We start from the raw sequence: 21,246 nt of genomic DNA on the forward strand, positions 1-21,246 counted from the left end.
TACAGATATCTATTAAAAGGGAAGCAACATAATGAGTTGCACTTTTATTTTAAAGCAGACTACAGTTGAACTCCTGCATGATTTAGTAAAGGTATTAAACCACAAATTAGAAAGAACTTAAGATCAAGATTGCCAGAAGAAATCAATAACCTCAGATATGCAGATGATACCACCCTTATGGCAGAAAGTGAAGAACTAAAGAGCCTCTTGAGGAACGTGAAGGAGGAGAGTGAAAAAGTTGGCTTAAAGCTCAACATTCAGAAAACGAAGATCATGGCATCCGGTCCCATCACTTTATGGGAAATAGATGGGGAAACAGTGGAAACAGAGTCAGACTTTATTTTGGGGGGCTCCAAAATCACTGCAGATGGTGACTGCAGCCATGAAATTAAAATACACTTACTCCTTGGAAGAAAATTTATGACCAACCTAGATAGCATATTCAAAAGCAGAGACATTACTTTGCCGACTAAGGTCCATCTAGTCAAGGCTATGGTTTTTCCAGTAGTCATGTATGGATGTGAGAGTTGGACTGTGAAGAAGGCTGAGCACCGAAGAATTGATGCTTTTGAACTGTGGTGTTGGAGAAGACTCTTGAGAGTCCCTTGGACTGCAAGGAGATCCAACCAGTCCATTCTGAAGGAGATCAACCCTGGGATTTCTTTGGAAGGAATGATGCTAAAGCTGAAACTGCAGTACTTTGGCCACCTCATGAGAAGAGTTGACTCATTGGAGAAGATTCTGATGCCGGGAGGGATTGGGGACAGGAGGAGAAGGGGACGACCGAGGATGAGATGGCTGGATGGCATCACTGACTCAATGGATGTGAGTCTGAGTGAACTCCGGGACTTGGTGATGGACAGGGAGGCCTGGCGTGCTGTGATTCATGGGGTCTCAAAGAGTCGTACATGACTGAGCGACTGAACTGAACTAAACTTATGCTGTGCATAAGTTTCTAAAAAGCAACTCTTCTGATGGTTCTGAAGGTCAGTTCAAACCTTTTCTAATTTGGTCCTTGGTGATTTTTCCATGGCTAAAGTGTTTTGGGGGGTAAGCCTTGTAGGAAGAGAAATTGAAAAGACTTCCTTGTCAAGCCACATTTCCAAAGTGTATGTGTTAAATTAGCTTTCATTGGCCCAAAATAAACAGATAATGAGCCATCTGGTAAGGGCAGAGATCAAAAATACCTGGGGCAAAGACCTGATCCTGGATGATAAAAAAGCATCTACAGTAAGAGAGGAAAGCCATCTCACAGATATTTTGCCTATACAATAAGGAAGCAATACAGGATTTTGGTATTCTTGAAATTGCTTTTTAAATCAGGACTCAATTCTTCATATTTATTTCATAAGAAAAGGGTTAAAGGGAAGATGAACAGAAAAAAATATTTCATAAATATATAAATGGAAAGTTCAGTTTGTTTTCCGATCCTGATGGAGTTTATTTATGGTGCTTAACCATCTTAATGATGGAACAGAAATGATGTTAAATAGATTGAAAAACCCAAAGAAGATAATGATCTTGATATTTCAATGGACTGTTTCAGTATGTGAACCAATCATATGATTTATCCCTATAAAACAATTTGATTTGCTTCTCATCTGTTGTCCGATCGCCAGCATCCCTACTTACCATGGCCTACAGAACTTGCTTTATCATGAAGCAATTTGAAAAAATTCACCTAGCAAATCACCCAAATAGAGCTTAATATTATCTCACGTGCTATCTCGGGGCATGGCTTCCAGTATTCCTCCAAAGGAATCCCATTACACAGAAGTGTCTTTTGAAAAGGATTTTGCTTTCCAGCTGAAGTTGTCTTAATTAATTTCTTCACTGATCCCATGCAATCTATTCCATACTGGACCATTTGTGCTATTGGGCCATAAACTCCTAGAGAATGAAATTCTTAACTGTTCAGTGTGCTCCCTTTATAGAGCCTCCATCCTCCAATTCTTTCCAAGTGCTCAGAAATATAGAAATTCTCAGTGTCAACTAGTCAGGAAAGACCTCTGTATTTATTCTCTTGATGAATAATGAATCCTTTACTAAAGGTAATTATTAATAATAATAAAATTTAAAATAGACAGTGACTTTGAGACAACTAAAAGTTCTAAGTGGATCAAGAAAACATTACTATATAAAAAAGAGGAAGAATGCTTTTATTTCAAAGTAGATAAACTTGAGCTGTCCTAAAAGAATTCTCTGACCAAAAAGCCCACGCCAAAAGAACGCTAGCAAACAACAACTAAGAGCATGAATGTTTCCATTAGTTTGGCTGTGCTGTGCTTGTCGTTCAGGCATGTCCGACTCTTTGTGACCCCATAAACTATAGCTCACCAGGCTCCTCTGTTCATGAGGGCTCTCCAGGCAAGAATACTGGAGTGGATTGCCATTCCCTCCTTCACAGGATCTTCCCAACCCAGGGATTGAACCCAAGTCTCCCACATTGCACGTGGATTCTTTACCGTCTGAGCCACCAGGGAAGGCCAAGATTACTGGAGTAGGTAGCCTATCCCTTCTCCAGCGGATCTTCCCAATACGGGAATTAAACCAGGGTCTCCTGCATTGCAGGTAGATTCTTTACCAGCTGAGCTACCCGGGAAAGACCTTCCATTAGTTAAGGAACATTTTATTCTAGTGGCCACCTTACTAATAAAATGTAAATAATGCTTTGGAAGGAATCCATTTATCTGGTGCAACAATGTAGTTGAAATAAACAAAAGCATCCACCTGTCATCTCTCTTCCCACCTACCCACCCATTGCTGAGACTGAGAATGGATAAAGGCCCTGGACCGCAAAAGGAAAGAGAAACTGGGTATTGAGTATCACTGAGTACTTCCTAACCAGAAAGGTAAAAAGGCATGTCAGAGATTAAACCTACCGTTTTACAATGACATTAACTAAAATTAAGCAGGAAGTTCAATCTCAGAGCAGAATTTAAAAAGAAAATCCTTAACATTGTGACTGTTCAAATTAGATCAAGGAAGATTTTTTCATGATACTCTTATTAAAAATATGACCTTGACTGTAACCATCTTCTTTTATAGTTTCTTCTGCTTTATTGGCACAGTATTAATAAGATTCATATTAGTCCCAGGCTCTATTCTTAGAAATATTTCTAAAATAAAAGTTATTTATTTCATCATTGAGCTGACCTTGGTCACCCCAGTAAAACCCAGATAAGCAAATCTAAAAAGGTGATAATTTTCACAGTCAATAACAGAAGTAGCTGACACTTTCCCAGAGCTGGACCTATTGCTGAATGAATGAATAACAATATCTATGCATGGATTGTTCCTATCTGGTATTAGAATGCTGTATACCTGAGGCAAGATGAGAAAACCTGAAAGCCATATATATAGAAACTCTGTATACATATACATTACTCTGTATACATTACATTACATATACATTCAAGTAATTAAACATTTTACCTGGTTTGTTTTCAAGAGGCTAAAGACATCTTTAAACAATTCTATATGAGCTAAAGCAGGGGAGAAATAACCACATGAATTGCAAAACAGTATATCTAGCCTCAAAGATGCTAATTTGAGTCCAGGGGGAGCTAATCAACCTCTTTGTTGAAGTAAAGATAAACCTTTTTGACAGCAAATACTATCTGATAAAATGCAATTTTCAATTACTCTATGAACATCTGGTTCATGCTACCATTTCTGGAGCCCAGCAGCACACTGCCTTGCAATGTCACAAAATATTCTCCATTGAGAACTCCCTATTTTGCTAAGAGACTAATTGAAATGAATGTTGGCAGTTTAGTGAGGTGAGAGGTGAGTCAGGGGATAGGTAAGAGGATAACGAAGGGATGTTCAGTCATGGAATCATAATTTCATTAAAAGGCTATAGGAAAGGAAATTACATATTGTTGATAGAGTGTTGAAAGTGTAAACGTCCTAATACACCTGTGCTTGAAACTAGGATATGCATAGTGTGCAGCCTCCAGAACATTTTCATGGCTAATTTGCAATAGCGGTTGCATTAGGCACAGCTCAAGTTCTTTAAATCAATGTTTTACACAACAAACATGTTAAATGATATACAGGTGATGAAAATAGCAAATGAATAAGTTTAGGAAAATGCGAAGAACCTACACTTTCAGAAATAAAGCAATCATTATATTGCATTTGGGTGCTTTTGGATGTGAAAATCAGATAGATGTTCTCACAAATTTCTGTACACTGCTTCCATTTGGTATCAATTAGCATGGGAGGGAAACCAATTCAGTGTTGTAGTGAGCTCCAAATTAGGTGCATATTATAGCAATTAAATTCATCTTTTCAGCTGATGAATTTATAATCAATAATTAAATCATAAGGTAAGAGAGATCGAGTGTGATTTGAAACAAATGAGTTAGGCTTGGGACGAGTATGTACAACTCTAAGACATGAACCCATAAACTCTAATTTCATCAGAACTACACATTTGAGTATTCATAATGGGATATACAAGTCATCGCAAATGAGCATGCAAAGAAGCAAGGAGACAAAAGCCTATTAAACCCAGCACTATTCAACCCAGAAATAGGCAGGAAGGGGTTGCAGTCCTGTCAGACTCCCAAATGTGCAACAAACCCACGAGCCTCTGGCACCTCTGAGCACTCTACTTTTTGGTTACTCTTCTTAGAGATTGTCTGCAGAAATTGCACAGGGCAAAATTTTTGTCCCTGCCAGAAGGTGTCATTTTACCAAATAACTCAAATTCAGGGAGGGAAAACATTGGTTAAAAGATTTGAGTGTGACTCCCCAACTCAGCACCAAATCAGGTGGTAAACTATGCTGAGTGACAACACTGACTTGTTTTCAAGGTACTCTGAGAGCTACATAGACATAGAATTGCAATGGCACCCCACTCCAGTACTCTTGCCTGGAAAATCCCATGGACGGAGGAGCCTGGTAGGCTACAGTCCATGGGGTCGCAGAGTCGGACACGACTGAGCGACTTTACTTTCATATGCCAGTAGAAACTATAGGATAAAGAATGCTCCATTAGCTCCTTTTCTGGGAAGCCATGACAAGAGCTACAGTACTGGGGGCAAGTTGAGACATATTAATTCAAAGGCACTATAAATAATAAATGTAATTCAGATACCTGGCAACTGGGAAATTTGGCTCAGTCAGTTCATCAGCCCACTGATCAGGTTTTAGGCATGTTGTGAGTGATACTGCTGCTGCTGCTGCTGCTGCTAAGTCGCTTCAGTCATGTCCGACTCTGTGCGACCCCATAGACGGCAGCCCACCAGGCTCCCCCGTCCCTGGGATTCTCCAGGCAAGAACACAGGAGTGGGATGCCATTTCCTTCTCTAATGCATCAAAGTGAAGGATTGATAATAATTCAGAAAGCAGAGATTCTTACCATTCCATTTTATCTCTACCCTGACCCAGCTCACAGATATGTCTGGTTGGGGCAATCAAAAAAAGAACTGAAACCAACACAATTCTGTAAAGTAATTATCCTTCAATTAAAAATAAATAAATTTAAAATAAAAAAATATTGTAATTATCCTCCAATTAAAAATTTTAAATAGATAAAAGAAAAAAAAACTAGCAAGCTGATGGTACAAAGGAATGCTGCTGCTAAGTCGCTTCAGTCATGTCCGACTCTGCGTGACCCCATAGATGGCAGCCCACCAGGCTCCCCCATCCCTGGGATTCTCCAGGCAAGAACACTGGAGTAGGTTCCATTTCCTTCTCCAATGCGTGAAAGTGAAGTCGCTCAGTTGTGTCCAACTCCTAGCAACCCTATGGACTGCAGCCTACCAGGCTCCTCAGTCCATGGGATTTTCCAGGCAAGAGTACTGGAGTGGGGTGCCATTGCCTTCTCTGACAAGGGAATGGGGGCTGTGGAAATTCCATCTGGGTGATGGGTAACCCAAGGTATCCAGGTGGCAGTAGCAGGGACACCCAGAGCCCAGCATCCATGGTGTCAATAGTGTAAGCTGGGGATTCTGTATACAGCAACAGCAGTGGTGACCTCACCACACAAGTTCTATGTTATCACTTGGAGCACTGTTTCTGGCTCTGCATCTCTTGGGCAATTCAATATCATTTGAATGAATTCTTTATCTACTCAAATTAATAAAATGTAGAACATATTGACTGTAACCAGTGTGTTTCCATTAAAATTAAAAGTAAAACAAACAAACAAACAAACAAACAAAAACCCCACAATCTGAAGTCAAGGGTCTAAATCTGGACTCTTGCCCTTTGAGTACAAAATTCTTCCAGCCATTCTCCTTTGGTTAAATATAGTGATCCTGGGTTCCCTTGTCTAGGAATGTTCTCAGAGAAAAATAGCTGAAAATTAGGGGATCTGAGAATCTCAAAGCACCCTTGATATTCACACTGAGCATTGTTTAGCTACAGTATAGCTAAAAAAATAAACTCCAAAGAAAGTTTTGGCAGTGTGAAGAAGCACAGGGCCCTGGTGTCTAAGAAAATGAGAAGCAAATACTGTTTGTACATTTTCCTCAAACACTAGCAACACAATATGAGCTCAATGAACAACTTGCTCCTGTTCAAGGAAAAAAAAAATTAACAGTTGAATAAAATTACCCTTATCTGGAAAATCCTGAGATTCTTCATTATTCATATGTCTATATATATATATATATATATATATATATATATATATATATAAAATTCTGCACTAATATCCAAATTGGAAACATCACAGAGAGATCTACACACATGAAATCCAAGGTGAGCTAAATTCCCCCAAACAAAGGCATAAGGTGAACTGTATTGGGTATATTTGGTCCAACTTTGGAGTAATTCTGATAGGACCAGAAAAAATAATTATCAGGATCAGAGTTAGTCTGACAGTATCATTATAACCCTTGCTCTTCTCCAGAGACATCCATTAAAATCTCAAAAACAGTTCAGCTCTGGCACCTTTTGGATTTAGGGGTACTTTGGTTTGAGATGCCTAACACAGTATCAATGAACCAAAGAGAACTGGGACCTTTTTTCCTCAATATATCTTTGAGACTTTCAGCATAGTCTGAGTCCAGAGGAGATTCCATTTTCCCTCCTCACCTTTCTAGATCAGTAGTCCTCAGGAGCAACAATACCATGTTGCCCTGGAACAAATCTAATTAGAACCACACTAATTATGATTACTATTTATGTAATTATGTAATTAGAATGGTTACCAGATCAGGCAGGCATAAATTTGTTCATATTTGTCTTTCAACTACTTATGTGAAGTCAAGTGGGCCTTAGGAAGCATCACTATGAACAAAGCTAGTGGAGGTGATGGAATTCCAGTTGAGCTATTTCCAATCCTGAAAGATGATGCTGTCAAAGTGCTGCACTCAATATGGTAGCAAATGTGGAAAACTCAGCAGTGGCCAAAGGACTGGAAAAGTTCAGTTTTTATTCCAATCCCAAAGAAAGGCAATGGCAAAGAATGCTCAAACTACCACACAATTGCATTCATCTCACACCTAGTAAAAAGTAATGCTTAAAATTCTCCAAGCCAGGCTTCAGCAATATGTAAACCGTGAACTTCCAGATGTTCAAGCTGGTTTTAGAAAAGGGAGAGGAACCAGAGATCAAATTGCCAACATCCACTGGATCATGGAAAAAGCAAGAGAGTTCCAGAAAAACATCTATTTTTGCTTTATTGACTATGCCAAAGCCTTTGACTGTGTGGATCACAATAAACTGGAAAATTCTGAAAGAGATGGGCACACCAGACCATCTGACCTGCCTCTTGAGAAATCTGTATGCAGGTCAGGAAGCAACAGTTAGAACTAGACATGGAACAACAGATTGTTTCCAAATAGGGAAAGGAGTACATCAAGGCTGTATATTGTCATCCTGCTTATTTAACTTATATGCAGAGTACATCATGAAAAACGCTGGGATGGAGGAAGCACGAGCTGGAATCGAGATTGCTGGGAGAAAGATCAATAACCTCAGATATGCAAATAACACCACCCCTATGACAGAAAGTGAAGAAGAATTAAAGAGCCTCTTGATGAAAGTGAAAGAGGAGAGTGAAAAAGTTGGCTTAAATCTCAACATTAAGAAAAACTAGATCATGGCATCTGGTCCCATCACTTCATGGCAAATAGATGGGGAAACAATGGAAACAGTGACAGACTTTACTTTTCTGGGCTCCAAAATCACTGCAGATGGTGACTGCAGCCATGAAATTAAAAGACACTTACTGCTTGGAAGGAAAGTTATGACAAACCTAGACAGCATATTAAAAAGCAGAGGCATTACTTTGCCAACAAAGGTCCGTCTAGTCAAGGCTACGGTTTTTCCAGTAGTCATGTATGGATGTGAGAGTTGGACTATAAAAAAAAGCTGAGCGTAGAAGAATTGATGCTTTTGAACTGTGGTGTTGGAGAAGACCCTTGAGACTCCCTTTGTCTGCGAGGAGATCCAACCAGTCCATGCTAAAGGAGATCAGTCCTAGGTGTTCATTTGAAGGACTGATGGTGAAGCTGAAACTCCAATACTTTGGCCACCTGATGCGAAGAGCTGATTCATTTGAAAAGACCCTGATGCTAGGAAAGATTGAGGGCAGGAGGAGAAGAGGACGATAGAGGATGAGATGGTTGGTGGTGTCACCGATTCGATGGACATGGGTTTGGATAGACTCCAGGTGTTGGTGATGGACAGGGAGACCTGGCATGTTGCAGTTCATGGGGTCACAAAGAGTTGTACATGTCTGAGAGTCTAACAGTTTCACTTAAGTACCATTATAGGAAGCTCAGAGGTACTGGGATATCATAAGGTAGAGCCAGAGATGTAAGCAAGACCTGAATTCCCTTTGTACCTAAGCTTTAATGACTCAACCAAATTGTAAAGAACAAACACAAGGGATGGTTCAAGGTTTAGCCACTGCTAGAACAATGGAAAAAATGAAGATACATGTATGAGAACTGAATATTGAGAAACAAAATGTAGAAGTATGCCAAAACAGAACAGCAAAAACGTGTGTGTGTGGTCCCCACCTTAAATGTAGGAGAGTCTTGGGATAATGCCATACATTTGCTTTAGAATCTCATTATTACACAATCTATAGGATACACATACAATACATCACTTTTGTAAGAAACACCCCCTCAGAAAAACTAGCTCCAGTCCACTGGTACTGTTTTCCTAGAGATATGGGACCAAAAAAAAAAAAAAACAGATGTTGTTCTAGACAGGCACAAAGTGAGAATCAATTACGACTATTTCTTTTCCTGGAGTTATTTCATTTTAGAGAGCATCTAACTAAAACCCTTTCTGATATAAATGAAAAAGCATTTCTTTGAGACACAAGAGTAGTAAATGATACACATCAGTCTGTATTCTGTGACATGCTGCTAATCCTCTGAGAATTAAATAGCCTCTGTTTCACTTATATGTTTAATTTTTTCATCTTTAGTCTTAGGTTGCTTGGAAAGTATATTATCCCTGCGGATGTCACCACTCACCAATTAGGGAAGGCAGCAGCTCACAATTGGTAGTGACTTACATATATTATAGACTTTGACACTTGGATCTGCTGGGAAAGGGATGGATTAAACAATCTAATAGAATCTACAGTGACAAACTTTTTCCCCACAGAAAACATTTTGTTTTGTGGATCATGCATTTTTTTCCTTTGGATTCATTTACAAGACCAAAACAAAGCCATTTAATGATGTATAAAGTGAAATGAAACAGTTGAAGACCAGCACATAATCACCATATTTTGTTTTCTCATCTTTAAGTCTTTTAGCAGCAGGGCTTCCAGCTGAGCTTGCGTCTAGCTACTCTCAAGACATAGCCAAGCATCTGAAGCTTCACTGAGCCTAAACACCAAGCTGAATTCATAGTTCTTAATTGAAAAAGACAGGCTGTTTGCCTAGCAGGTTTGCATCAGTAAAACATTGAAAATGACAGTTGTGCCCAAGTCCATCTGAACATTCTGCCTTAGCTGAACTCTGCTAATGTTTTTATACCCTGGTTTATGCTTGGAACAGTTTTAAATAGCTCCTCTTGCTAAAGCATGTGTGCTAGATTCCCAAAACTAGACTCTTCTTCATACATGAGGATGTCGTTCCTGACAAATACTTTGAGGCATTTTTGACATGCACAGAATGTTACATTCAGTTTTCTTACTCTGGTGTCTCCTATGACCAGTGGCTTGCATTTGCTTGGTAGCTAGAGGGATTTGGTGGCATCACCACCTCATAGACAAAACGGGAAGTTTTGTACTCTGTCTCCTCGGTAAATAGTATGCAATACGTGGCCAGAGAAGAGTCTCCTTCTGGGTAAAGCTAACTAGCCTGATATGGAAATAAAACTCACCCCTTTGGTGTCATAAGTGCTGTGTTCTCTGCAACTCAACTGATCGGTTGAATTCATGTACTAAATCAAAAAGAGGCATTTATTCCTGGTGAGAAGGCATCTGCTCATTCCCTATGTTTGTGATATAGTTATGATTGACAAGTGTGTATGCAACATGCATAGGTAGTCAGCTTTTTAAGTGCTTAAACGTTTATATGATCATAGTGGATCCACTCATAGAGGGCAAAGAAGAGTCTGGACAGGTGTCAGGACATCTCAAAACCCTTTAGGTGCTGCTGAGGCACGAGCATAATACACACCTTCAACACACACTCATTACAGTCAAGAACAGTACAGGAGTACAGTGAGCCACTAAACCTCCCGAGTTCTTATAGCCACACAGTCCTTACCATGGTCAGGCATCTGAGATCCCATGGAGGTCACACTGGTGTTCAGCACATCATTGACCGCTGTGTCACAATACAGGCTCCGCTGGATATCATGTTCACTGTCGGTCTGGTCACTCTCCTCATGGCCGCTATCCTTTAGGCTGTTGCCCTCTAAGTCCTTGAAGGTGGAGCTGCTGGGTTGAAGAAAGAATGATAATTTATAACTGTGACAGATCTGATTTTTAAAAATCTTTCAGAGCCAGGATGATGTCAGCTCTGTGATGAGGCCAACAGCGACTGTATGGTCCAACACGACAGGAGGAAGGAAACTTTCTGTTTAAAGATCATGGAACTTAACACTGTAGAGAGGTCCCCACTATTGGATTCTGATGAAGCTAATCACTTTCATTCACTTATCTTCAGGGCATCACTACAGGCAAGGCAGAAGGAACTACAATTCTGAAACAACCACCTGCAAAAAATATCATCATTTCAGAAGGTTTTTTTTCCTTTTATGCAATCAAAGTAAAATAATAACAGCTAAAGTTTACTGAGGGATTACTGTGCATGAGGCACTGTTCTAAGTGCTTGATATGAATTCACTTTTTTAAATAATCACAACTCTATAAAAGAAAGGTGCTATTAATATTCACATTTCGTGAAAAAAAAAAAGAGGCACACACACATAAGTTGAATAACTTGTCCAAGGTCACACAGCTAGTTAAAACGTAGCAGATTTAAGACCAAACCCAGGCGGTCTGACTCCAGAGCCTGGCCCCTTAACCCCTATTTATACTGCCTCTCCAAATATGTCTACTAAGCAACTGTGAAAGTGAAAGTGGCAGAAACTGATGTAATGCAAGTCAGATAGAAAGGGTCATCAGGATCAGAGAACCTGGGATCAGATTTAACTGAGAGAGGCTGAGGGACAGAGTCAAAGAAATAAAGGAAAGGTAGGAGCTGAGAAGAGAGCCTTGGTACATGGAAAGTAAGACAAAAGTGAGAACCAGAGGAAACAGTGAGTGCAGTTATGCTAAGAACATGGCACCCTGCAGCTCAAGACTTTGTGGGTAAATTTTGCCTGCACTTATTAAATCAATCCACCATTCCGTGCACTAACCATATTACCCAAGAACCCCACTGCTGCTGCTGCTGCTAAGTTGCTTCAGTCGTGTCTGACTCTGTGCAACTCCATGGACTGAAGCCTACCAGGCTTCTCTGTCCATGGGATTTTCCAGGCAAGAGTGCTGGAGTGGGTTGCCATTGCCTTCTCCACAAGAACCCCACACCATTTCTCAAAAAATAGAGACTAATATATCAGGTACATCCATAGAGGCCTCATCTTCTCCAATACTTTGTATGTCCTGACAGAATGTGCAGCTGTGATGCACCATGGACTATAAATTATGTATCTGAAATACCTAGTGAATGGTGAATCCATTCCCTAGTCAGTAAGGAAGCAGCAAAGGCATACTCAAGAAAATGTGTTGTTGTCTCAACAAGGGAGAGCAGCATGCTTGTGAATTAGGACAAGTCCCAACAGACCTACTGTACTTCTGAAAAGGGAGCCCTGTGGAGATGACACTGCAAACTCACTTGATCTGCTCAACCTTGAACATCCCCAGGCCTGGCTCTCTGAGGCTTTGATAAGAACACTAAGTACATATGATGAAGAGCTATGCCATGGACACAATGGCTACATTGTCATTCTCCACACTGGTCAAAAGGAATGACAGCGGATTTTTAACATATGACCAACCTAGATGTAGAATGTTTGCTGCCCTGAATATGAAAAGGAAAAGATCAAAAGGGCAGTAACTGGAAAGCCATAATTATCAGAAAATGAAGGGCAAAAGGGGGTGAAGCACTGACCTATTTGCTAATTATTTTCAGAAAGAATAACTGAGGATCAACTGTATTAAAACTAAAATCACTCAATAGGCCAACTCACTCAGCTCCTTCAAATTATGTCATGTAGCTACTCAGCCCTGTGGACCCACCAGGATGCAGTTCTATTCAAAAACCAATCATCCTATGAGTATTTTATGGTCATTAACACCAATTGGAAACAGATGCTTTAAAGTGTGTCACTATCTCTAGCTTCATGGCACAGATTCGGAGGCTTCCTGTAAGTACTAATTCCACAGAATGAACAGATTCAAAGTTTGCTTTTTAGAAAAAAACTCTGGTCCTGTCCACACGTACCCTTGCACCTCAGGAGAAAGGAAATGACCTGCCTGGATGGTCTTACTGGCTCCTACATTTTTATAACAAATCATTTTTTACCTACATTCATTCCTGCTATCTGAAGCATGTGAAAATTTCTTTAGTTCACAATGCACGATTGTTACCTTAAACCACAGAATTCAACCCTGACTTGACTGCATTTCAGCAGTTACTAAAACTTGCTTGAGATAGATGATAGTGAGGGGTATAAAATAAGGACAATGTAATTAACCATTCTTTCAGAGCAAGGTTCCCAACCTTGACACTACAGACACTGTATAAGTCTGTTGGCGGGGGGAGGCAGGTGTTCTGTCCATTATAAGACGTTTAGCAGCATCTCTGGCCTCTATGCACTAGATGCCAGTCATGCCTCTCCCAGAAGGCACAACCGGAAATATCTCCAGACATTGCCAAACAACTCCCAGTTGAGAACCACTGCTCTAGGTTCTTTAAACTCTATTCCTGTAACATGTTATATTTCCTGACTGTAGTGTAAAGAGCATTGAACTTGGAGTCATCAGAACAAGTGATAATCCTTAGTTTGCCACTTCATCTATGGGAACCTGGGTCTGATACTTAATGTCTTTGTGCCTTGATTTCTTTGTCTGTAAAATGCATCTGCTGGGAATTCCTTGGTGGTCCAGTGGTTAGGATTCCATGCTTTTACTGCCAAGGGTCTAGGTTCAATCCCTTGTCAGGGAACTAAGCACATGATTATTAATCAACTATACTCCAATTTTCAACAACAAAAAAAAAAAGAAAAATTAAACTCTAGAAAAATGCACTTGCTAAAACCTCCTTTAGAAAGCCATTTTGAGGACTTCATCAAATACTTCACATGAAGTACCAGTTATACACAAATGCTCAATAAATGGTTATTGCTTAATATGATTATTACTCCCATATATGGTCATGATTTCATTGACTTACAACTAAATATTATGTACATAGTTTTTTTTTTAGTTGGAGGCTAATTACTTTACAATATTGTAGTGGTTTTGCCATGCATTGACATGAATCAGCCATGGGTATACATGTGTTCCTCATCCTGAACCCCCTTCCCACCTCCCTCCCCATCCCATCCTCTGGGTCATCCCAGTACACCAGCTCTGAGTACCCTGTCTCATGCATCAAACCTGGACTGGCGATCTGTTTCACATATGATAATATACATGTTTCAATGCTATTCCCTCATATCATCCCACCCTCACCTTCTCCCACAGAGTCCAAAAGACTGTTCTATACATCTGTGTCTCTTTTGCTGTCTCACATATAGGGTTATCATTACCATCTTTCTAAATTCCATATATATGTGTTAGTATACTGTGTTGGTGTTTTTCTTTCTGGCTTACTTCACTCTGTATAATAGGCTCCAGTTTCATCCACCTCATTAGAACTGATTCAAGTGTATTCTTTTTAATGGCTGAGTAATACTCCATTGTGTATATGTACCACAGCTTTCTTATCCATTCATCTGCTGATGGACATCTAGGTTGCTTCCATGTCCTGGCTATTAGAAACAGTGCTGTGATGAACATTGGGGTACACGTGTCTCTTTCCATTCTGGCTTCTTCGGTGTGTATCCCCAGCAGTGGGATTGCTGGGTCATAAGGCAGTTCTATTTCCAGTTTTTTAAGGAATCTCCACACTGTTCTCCATAGTGGCTGTACTAGTTTGCATTCCCACCAACAGTGTAAGAGGGTTCCCTTTTCTCCACACCCTCTCCAGCATTTATTGTTTGTAGACTTTTGGATAGCAGCCATTCTGACTGGTGTGAAGTGGTACCTCACTGCGGTTTTGATTTGCATTTCTCTGATAATGAGCGATGTTGAGCATCTTTTCATGTGTTTGTTAGCCATCAGTATGTCGTCATTGGAGAAATGTACATAGTCTTTTTATAGGATTGATATAGAAAATGTATATATAATGAATGCTTCTATATCTTCTATAAACTATAGTCAGACATTGTCCACTACATTAATTTCTTCTAAAATTAAGGGATAGGAAAAAAAAATTCTCCTATCCAACGGGTATCCTTCCTTTATTGAAAAATGAGAATGACATGCTCTGGTATACTTACTCTGTCTTGGCTTCTCAAAAGCTTCAAGGAAAATGTAATGTTTAATTGCAGTGAGTTAGATGCCAGGGATCTTTATTTCGCTTTTCCTAATTGGTTTTGGCTCTATCTTTTAAAATTTTGATCATTTTTATATATACCTAACTATTATAAACCACATTGGAGCTTTTGGCTTTTTATAGGAAGAAGAGAAATAACAAAATAGTGAAGAATCGGCTACTTGGACTTAAGGGACTGGTAATTTGAGAATGAGAAGTCATGTGCTCTCTAAAGAAAAAGCAAAGTGTATTAACCCCCTCCGACAAACCTTAAAATAGTTAACTTGTATAAAGAACAGTTTGCCTATCTGACAAACTAAGTGCCACTTACTCTCATCCTATAAGGACATTTAGTGGCTTAACGAATGGATTTCTGTAAGACAGTTTAAGACTCAGTAAGCAAGATGCTGCAAATTGTAAAACAGCCTGGTAAATGGCCACCCACCCCAAACAAATAACAATTTATGCCAGGCATAAAAAAATACTTATTTCACTTGTTTATTACCTGTGTACCTGTTGGGAGATGAAAGACTTATAAAGCAACTTTTGTGGGACAATAAATTAGGGTTCTTTTTGCAATGGTATTATAAATACAGATGTTTCTATTACTTGTTCTGGTGACTAACAGAGGAACAAGTTTGAAAAAATTTGGAATAAGATTCTGTACGTAAGACTCAGAGAATACTTGATGAATGAACATTACTAACATTCTGACCCATATTTACACTTAAAAATATTAGAAATCTTTCCAAAGAACAGAAAAATCTGAAAGGAGAGCATATCTTTCTAGTAGGTAACACCACATACCTGGGAAATAGCTTCTGAGAATAAGAATGGACTAAAAGTCAAAAGAGTAGGGTAACTATATTAAGAAACATAAAATCTTAGAGTGGTTCTTGGATCACCTGTATCACAATCACCTTGGGAACCTGTGAAAACTGGAGAGTCTCTAGGGATGGTGCTAGAGCCTGCATTTAACAAGCCTCCCAGGTGATTCTAATGCACATAAAAGGCCAGAAATTGCCTGTATAAAGGAATGTTTAATGCTAGTTTTCAATGGAAAAATGCTGAGTTTTTTTAAACTTTTTTCATCCATTCTTTCAATAGACATGTACCAGCATTTGTTACAGACAAGGCACCATGCCAGGTGCTGCAAAACCCCAGGACAATTCAGGTGGAAAAGGAAAGCACTCTGTATGGTTTAGGAGCCAATGCTCATTTTCTTTCCCACGCTGCTTCAGAGCCATGTTCATTTCCTGCTTTATTTTCTCTGAGCTACAGCCCCAGCCCTGCTTGATATTGCTCAAAAGCACTACAGGAGTGGGTATCAGACAGCAGTAAAGAAAACTGGCGTGAGGAAAGACAGTGTTGCAGCAAGGGCAGCGTCCCACTGCTGGCTTTCCTTGCTCTGACATGATAGCAAGGCAACAAACATAGCAGGACGGAAATTCGTCCGGAAAAAATTCTGAACTGGCTTGGCCTGTTAATCTGGGACTCTGACATAAACCTTGGGTATACCTACAGGTTACAGATGACGTTCTGGAAGAAAAAAAAAAAAAACACTACAGAAATAAATCACTAGATTACTCAGTGCAGAAGATTATGGGGCAATGTGCTATATATCTTCCGTTACACTTCTGATCTACTCCTCACCCTTCTGAACCTTAATTTGTGCTAGGAGAAACCCCGTTGCCTTTTGGCTTTCTGTTGGTTTACCTCAGGTAGACAGATGAGAGAGAGAAAAGGAAGCCTGCACGTAAGACAGTTAATAACCCCTGGAGAATGCCAAAAAGCCGGGTCTAAGAAGAATCCTTTGGTGGGTGGAAAGCGAACAGAAGAAGAAAAAAATGGGTAGGAAAAGAAATTCTCAAAGTTGGCCTGGAATTGGATTGGCATTTAAAGAAACAAGAACTTGATAATAAAATTAAGACTGATAATCAGATTCAGAATTTTCTGGCCAGGATATTTCCCATGCATGTAAGTGGATCCTCAAGAAACCACATACAGTGAAACACCTTTCAAACATCACTGTGAGCTATGTGAACACAGTTTGTGTGGTTTTATCATCTGATGTTAGTTACTACTCTCTTAACACTTTCCATACATTTTACATTTAAAATAGTTAGTCCCCCTCAAAAAGCATAGCACACAAGATTCCCTGTGTCTTTCCAGGTATTGTGCTTTGTCTAAATTCAACTGATCCCATAAATTCCAAGACCTTTGTAGTTTTCCAAAGCTCTCAGGGTTCCAAAAACAGAACCTGGCAAAAATGCTTGTGTCCTTGAACTTTCCTCTTAACCAAGGTGATCCCTGACTGGAAAAAAAAAAAAAAAGCACTCACTATCTTTGATCTCAGGGAACATCAAGAGATTTTTTCCATTGAGAGTCTATTAATTCCACATTGTACCTTTTGTGTGTGCATGTGTATAAACAAAAACATATAATTAATCAAAATCAGAAGTTTTAGTGAGTACAAAAGCTGCTAAAGAAATACATGTGTCCCAAAAGCTAAATGTTTGAACATGGTTTTCATCTCATCAGTTTGCCTTGCACATTGGATATTCAGCTCTGACCTAAGATGGTGAGGGTTCCCAAGAGTCTTAGCCTTCTGCCATGCTATGAAAATCAGGTTCATGCTACGAGTTTAACCTGGTCGTAGAATTTCCAGGTACCCAGAGCTAGCCCAAGGGGCCTGTGAGGATAGGTAACTCACTGTTTTTATCAGAAATCTGAAAAAAGGAGCTTTGAAATAACAGTTCTGAAACAGAAAAGAAAGCAACTTTCTGCTGCAGTTACTCTAATCAGTGTACAAAAAGAGGGCTTTTATCCTTCCTAATAAATCAGTTGAATAATTTTGATTTGCTCACCTTTTGATTTCTTCTGTGGGCCAATAAAATATTCAAAATGAATCCCTCCCAATCCCTCAAAAAATTCTAAACAATGCTATGACTGTTAATACTAGGCTATCCATTTTCACATCATTAACAATTGTCACTTAAGGTCACAAGTGATTCCAGACCAATACAGATAAGCCTAGCATGTTAGTAGGCACTACTGCAGCATCGTGAATTAAATTAGATCTGAATTAAAGTTCTTTCTACAACAAACTAGTTTACTCCTCAAATCCTACCCTTCTGGTGATATAAATTTATGGGATTAAAGCCAGCAAAATAATAGAATTTTCAGATCTTGTCTACTGCAGCTCTAACATACCCTGCTTGCTTCTCTATTTCATTTCTATTAACAATCACACACAGAGTTCAATTTTAGCTACAGAATAACCTCTGGACCATTTAAGAGGACAATTGCATCAAACAGTAATAAAGGCATCATCTGAATGGTCAGTACCAGTTTTTCTGCACAAATTCTCTGCTTAGAGGACTCCCTAAACCATTTATCTTGCCTGCCTTGGGCACCTTGGTGACCACGGCACCAGATAGAATCTTCCTTCCTGGAATCTTCCCGCCTTAGAATCTTCCAGGCAGTATTCAGCTCTGTATCCACATACATTTTGTCTCCATGAATAACTGGGTTATGAGCAACCATTCACACAAATCTCAACTTTGAATGCTTCGCTTGAAATACGTATTTTAAAATTTATTGTATTAGCAAATATATTATCTTTCCCTCTCTCATTTATAAAGTTTTTTAAAGATAAGAAATTAGTTTATCTGTCATTAAAATAGCCTTAAAATGATTTCAAAGTTGCCAAAATAACAGCCATCAACCATCTTAAAAGTCAATAGAAGATACACAGGAGAAAACTTTAATATTAGATTTCTAAATCATCAAATCAATTTTATTTTAACATGACCCCAATTTTAATTTAATTATTTCTGTATACAGTGACATAAACATGATAAAATGCCAACAGTGATTTTGGGTGGTGGAATTACCAGTGATTTTTATTTAGTATTTTTTAATGCTTTTCTGAATTTTCCTAATTTCCTGCAATAAGCAGATAAGCATTTTCACTTTAAAATCTGAAAAGGCATCATTAAAAAATATCTTCATGCTTTTTGTATTAAATTGAGCTTAATTGTAGAAATAGGCAAGCAAACCAACATACCTTTTGATTAAATGGGCTCGGCTGTTCACGTAGTTGGAGTCAAAGGAATAATTTTCAGTCTGAAATAGGGAAAGAAAAGATTAAAAATGTTATGGAGGTGATTCATGAAGAGAGTCAAACTGTCCTACTTCGGAGGAATTTTTCTACTGAGCAAGAGGCAATGAATGAATCAGAAACTAAGGCCATAGTAGGGCAATGCCCTGACGAATACCTGCCACCTCCTTGGGGCCCTGGGGGCTCTGTGGAGGCAGGCCCCTGGACAGAGGAAGATGAACTTGACACAAACATCTCCTAGAATACGCCTGACTACTCACTATGCAACCACTTAGGGAAGATACAGCATGACCCAAACTCTTCACAGAAACTAATTGCTTCCCATTCCCCAGTGGACACAAATCTGTGCCCATCAAATTGACTGGAAGTTCAAAGGTATTTTCATTAGATAATTAACACATTAAAATATTTATTCCACAGATATAGAAATGCAGGCAAGGTAATCCTCCACTGTGGATTTAAACTCTGCACTTCCCTTTGTTTTAAGACATTTTGCTCAGCACCGGTTATATAGGGAGGCCTTCATTTTATCACAGATATAAAGGCAAACAAGTATTACACCTAAAACGGGGTGAAAAGCAGTCCACAGTGGATGCCAAAGCCTTTCATGTGAAACATGAAGTTTGAAAGTAAACCCTTGTCTCAGCTCCTATCATTAAAACACCACTGTCTAATGTGGTTACAGTAGACTGCCTGAGCAACAGCTTTGCAAAAGCAAACGCAGAATACCTGCCAGATAAGAGTTGGGAAAACAGCTGATAAGCATCCAGAGGTTGGGGGCGGATTGCAGGGGAGTCAGCCTTAGGAGGGGGAAACACAGGGAAAAGTCAACACTGAAGTAACTGGAGGTCCTAAAAAAGTGGATCTTATGTCCAAAACTAAAGTACACTCTCGTTAATCACTGTATAAACTGAAAAGTACCCATCTCCTTTGACTTCCTGCTGGTCTACCAGAAATTCTCACCATTCTCACCATTCCTTAGGGCCTTCAGAAATCACTTCAACTGAAAGTGCCTGTGAAAGGAAACACAATAGCTGTCGAGCTAACAGCAGCAGATTCCTTTCAGATGACTACATGTCACACAGGAACTATGCCAGGTTCTTAGATGCAGCTTTAGGTTTCAGGGAGCTCAGACTCCTTGAAAACAGGAAAACAGGACAGGTGATAGCAGTTCTAACACATGAGTACCAAATAGCCAACAGTCTGGATAGCGACCTTAAGTATCTAGAGTAGGTGGGGATGGGGGTGGCGAGCAGGTGAGAGAAAGAGAATGTAAGGAGAAGAAAACTAAATCCCCATCACTCTCCTGTACTTGCTGGTGCATGCCCATGTTCCCCCCATGCCCCTTATTTGAAAATGAGCTGTGTAATTATATCTGGGCTTCCCAGGTGGCACTAGGGGTAAAGAATTTGCCTGCCAATGTAGGAAACAGAAGAGACACAGGTTCAATCCCTGGGTTGGGAAGATTCTCCCAGAGGAGGGCATGGCAACCCACTCCAGTATTCTTGCATGGAGAATCCCATGGACAGAGGGGCCTGGCAGGCTACAGTTCATGGGGTTGGAAAAGAGTCAGACAGGACTGAAGTGACTGAGCATGCATGCATGCAAGCACACTGGCTTTTTCTAAAGGATAAAATCCCCTTGAATGAAAATCATAAGTAAGTTTCAGTGTTGTTGGAAGGAATGGATCGGACAGTTAAAATCAAAAGGGTTAGTTCATTTCTAATTGGTTCATAAGAAAATGGAGGCTGAAATTGTTGCAAACATAACTACAAGATGAGGAAGCAAACTTGAAGCTGCATTGGGAATACAGTGCTGGAAGAGGTTATCCATCAGTGTGTCAACCAACAAGCACTTCTGAAATTAATTTCTACACCAATATAAAAGGCAAAAATAGTGTTGGGTAAATGTATTCTTCTATGATATTCAGTACAATATATAATTTAATAAGTGGAAGTTTGCTAACTGCTTCCCAGGTAATGCTGGTGGTAAAGAATCCGACTGCCAATGCAGGTAGACGTAAGAGATGCAGGTTCAATCCCTGGGTTGGGAAGATCTCCTGAAGGCGGGCATGGCAACCCACTCCAGTATTCTTGCCTG

The 21,246-nt window shown here is 39.6% G+C and overlaps 1 protein-coding gene across 1 annotated transcript in view; it reads right to left on the reverse strand.

Annotated features, from left to right (window-relative positions):
• Nucleotides 1-21,246, reverse strand: part of PCDH19 (protocadherin 19) — a 125,354-nt gene that overhangs the window by 41,065 nt on the left and 63,043 nt on the right. The window contains exons 4-5 of the mRNA XM_052663666.1: nucleotides 19,093-19,151; nucleotides 10,704-10,876 (exon numbers count right to left, since the gene is read on the reverse strand). Of these exons, the coding sequence (XP_052519626.1) occupies nucleotides 10,704-10,876; nucleotides 19,093-19,151 (232 nt within the window). The remainder of the gene's footprint in view (nucleotides 1-10,703; nucleotides 10,877-19,092; nucleotides 19,152-21,246) is intronic.

The sequence above is a fragment of the Budorcas taxicolor genome, chromosome X, assembly GCF_023091745.1.
Source record: "Budorcas taxicolor isolate Tak-1 chromosome X, Takin1.1, whole genome shotgun sequence".
Lineage (NCBI taxonomy): Eukaryota > Metazoa > Chordata > Mammalia > Artiodactyla > Bovidae > Budorcas > Budorcas taxicolor.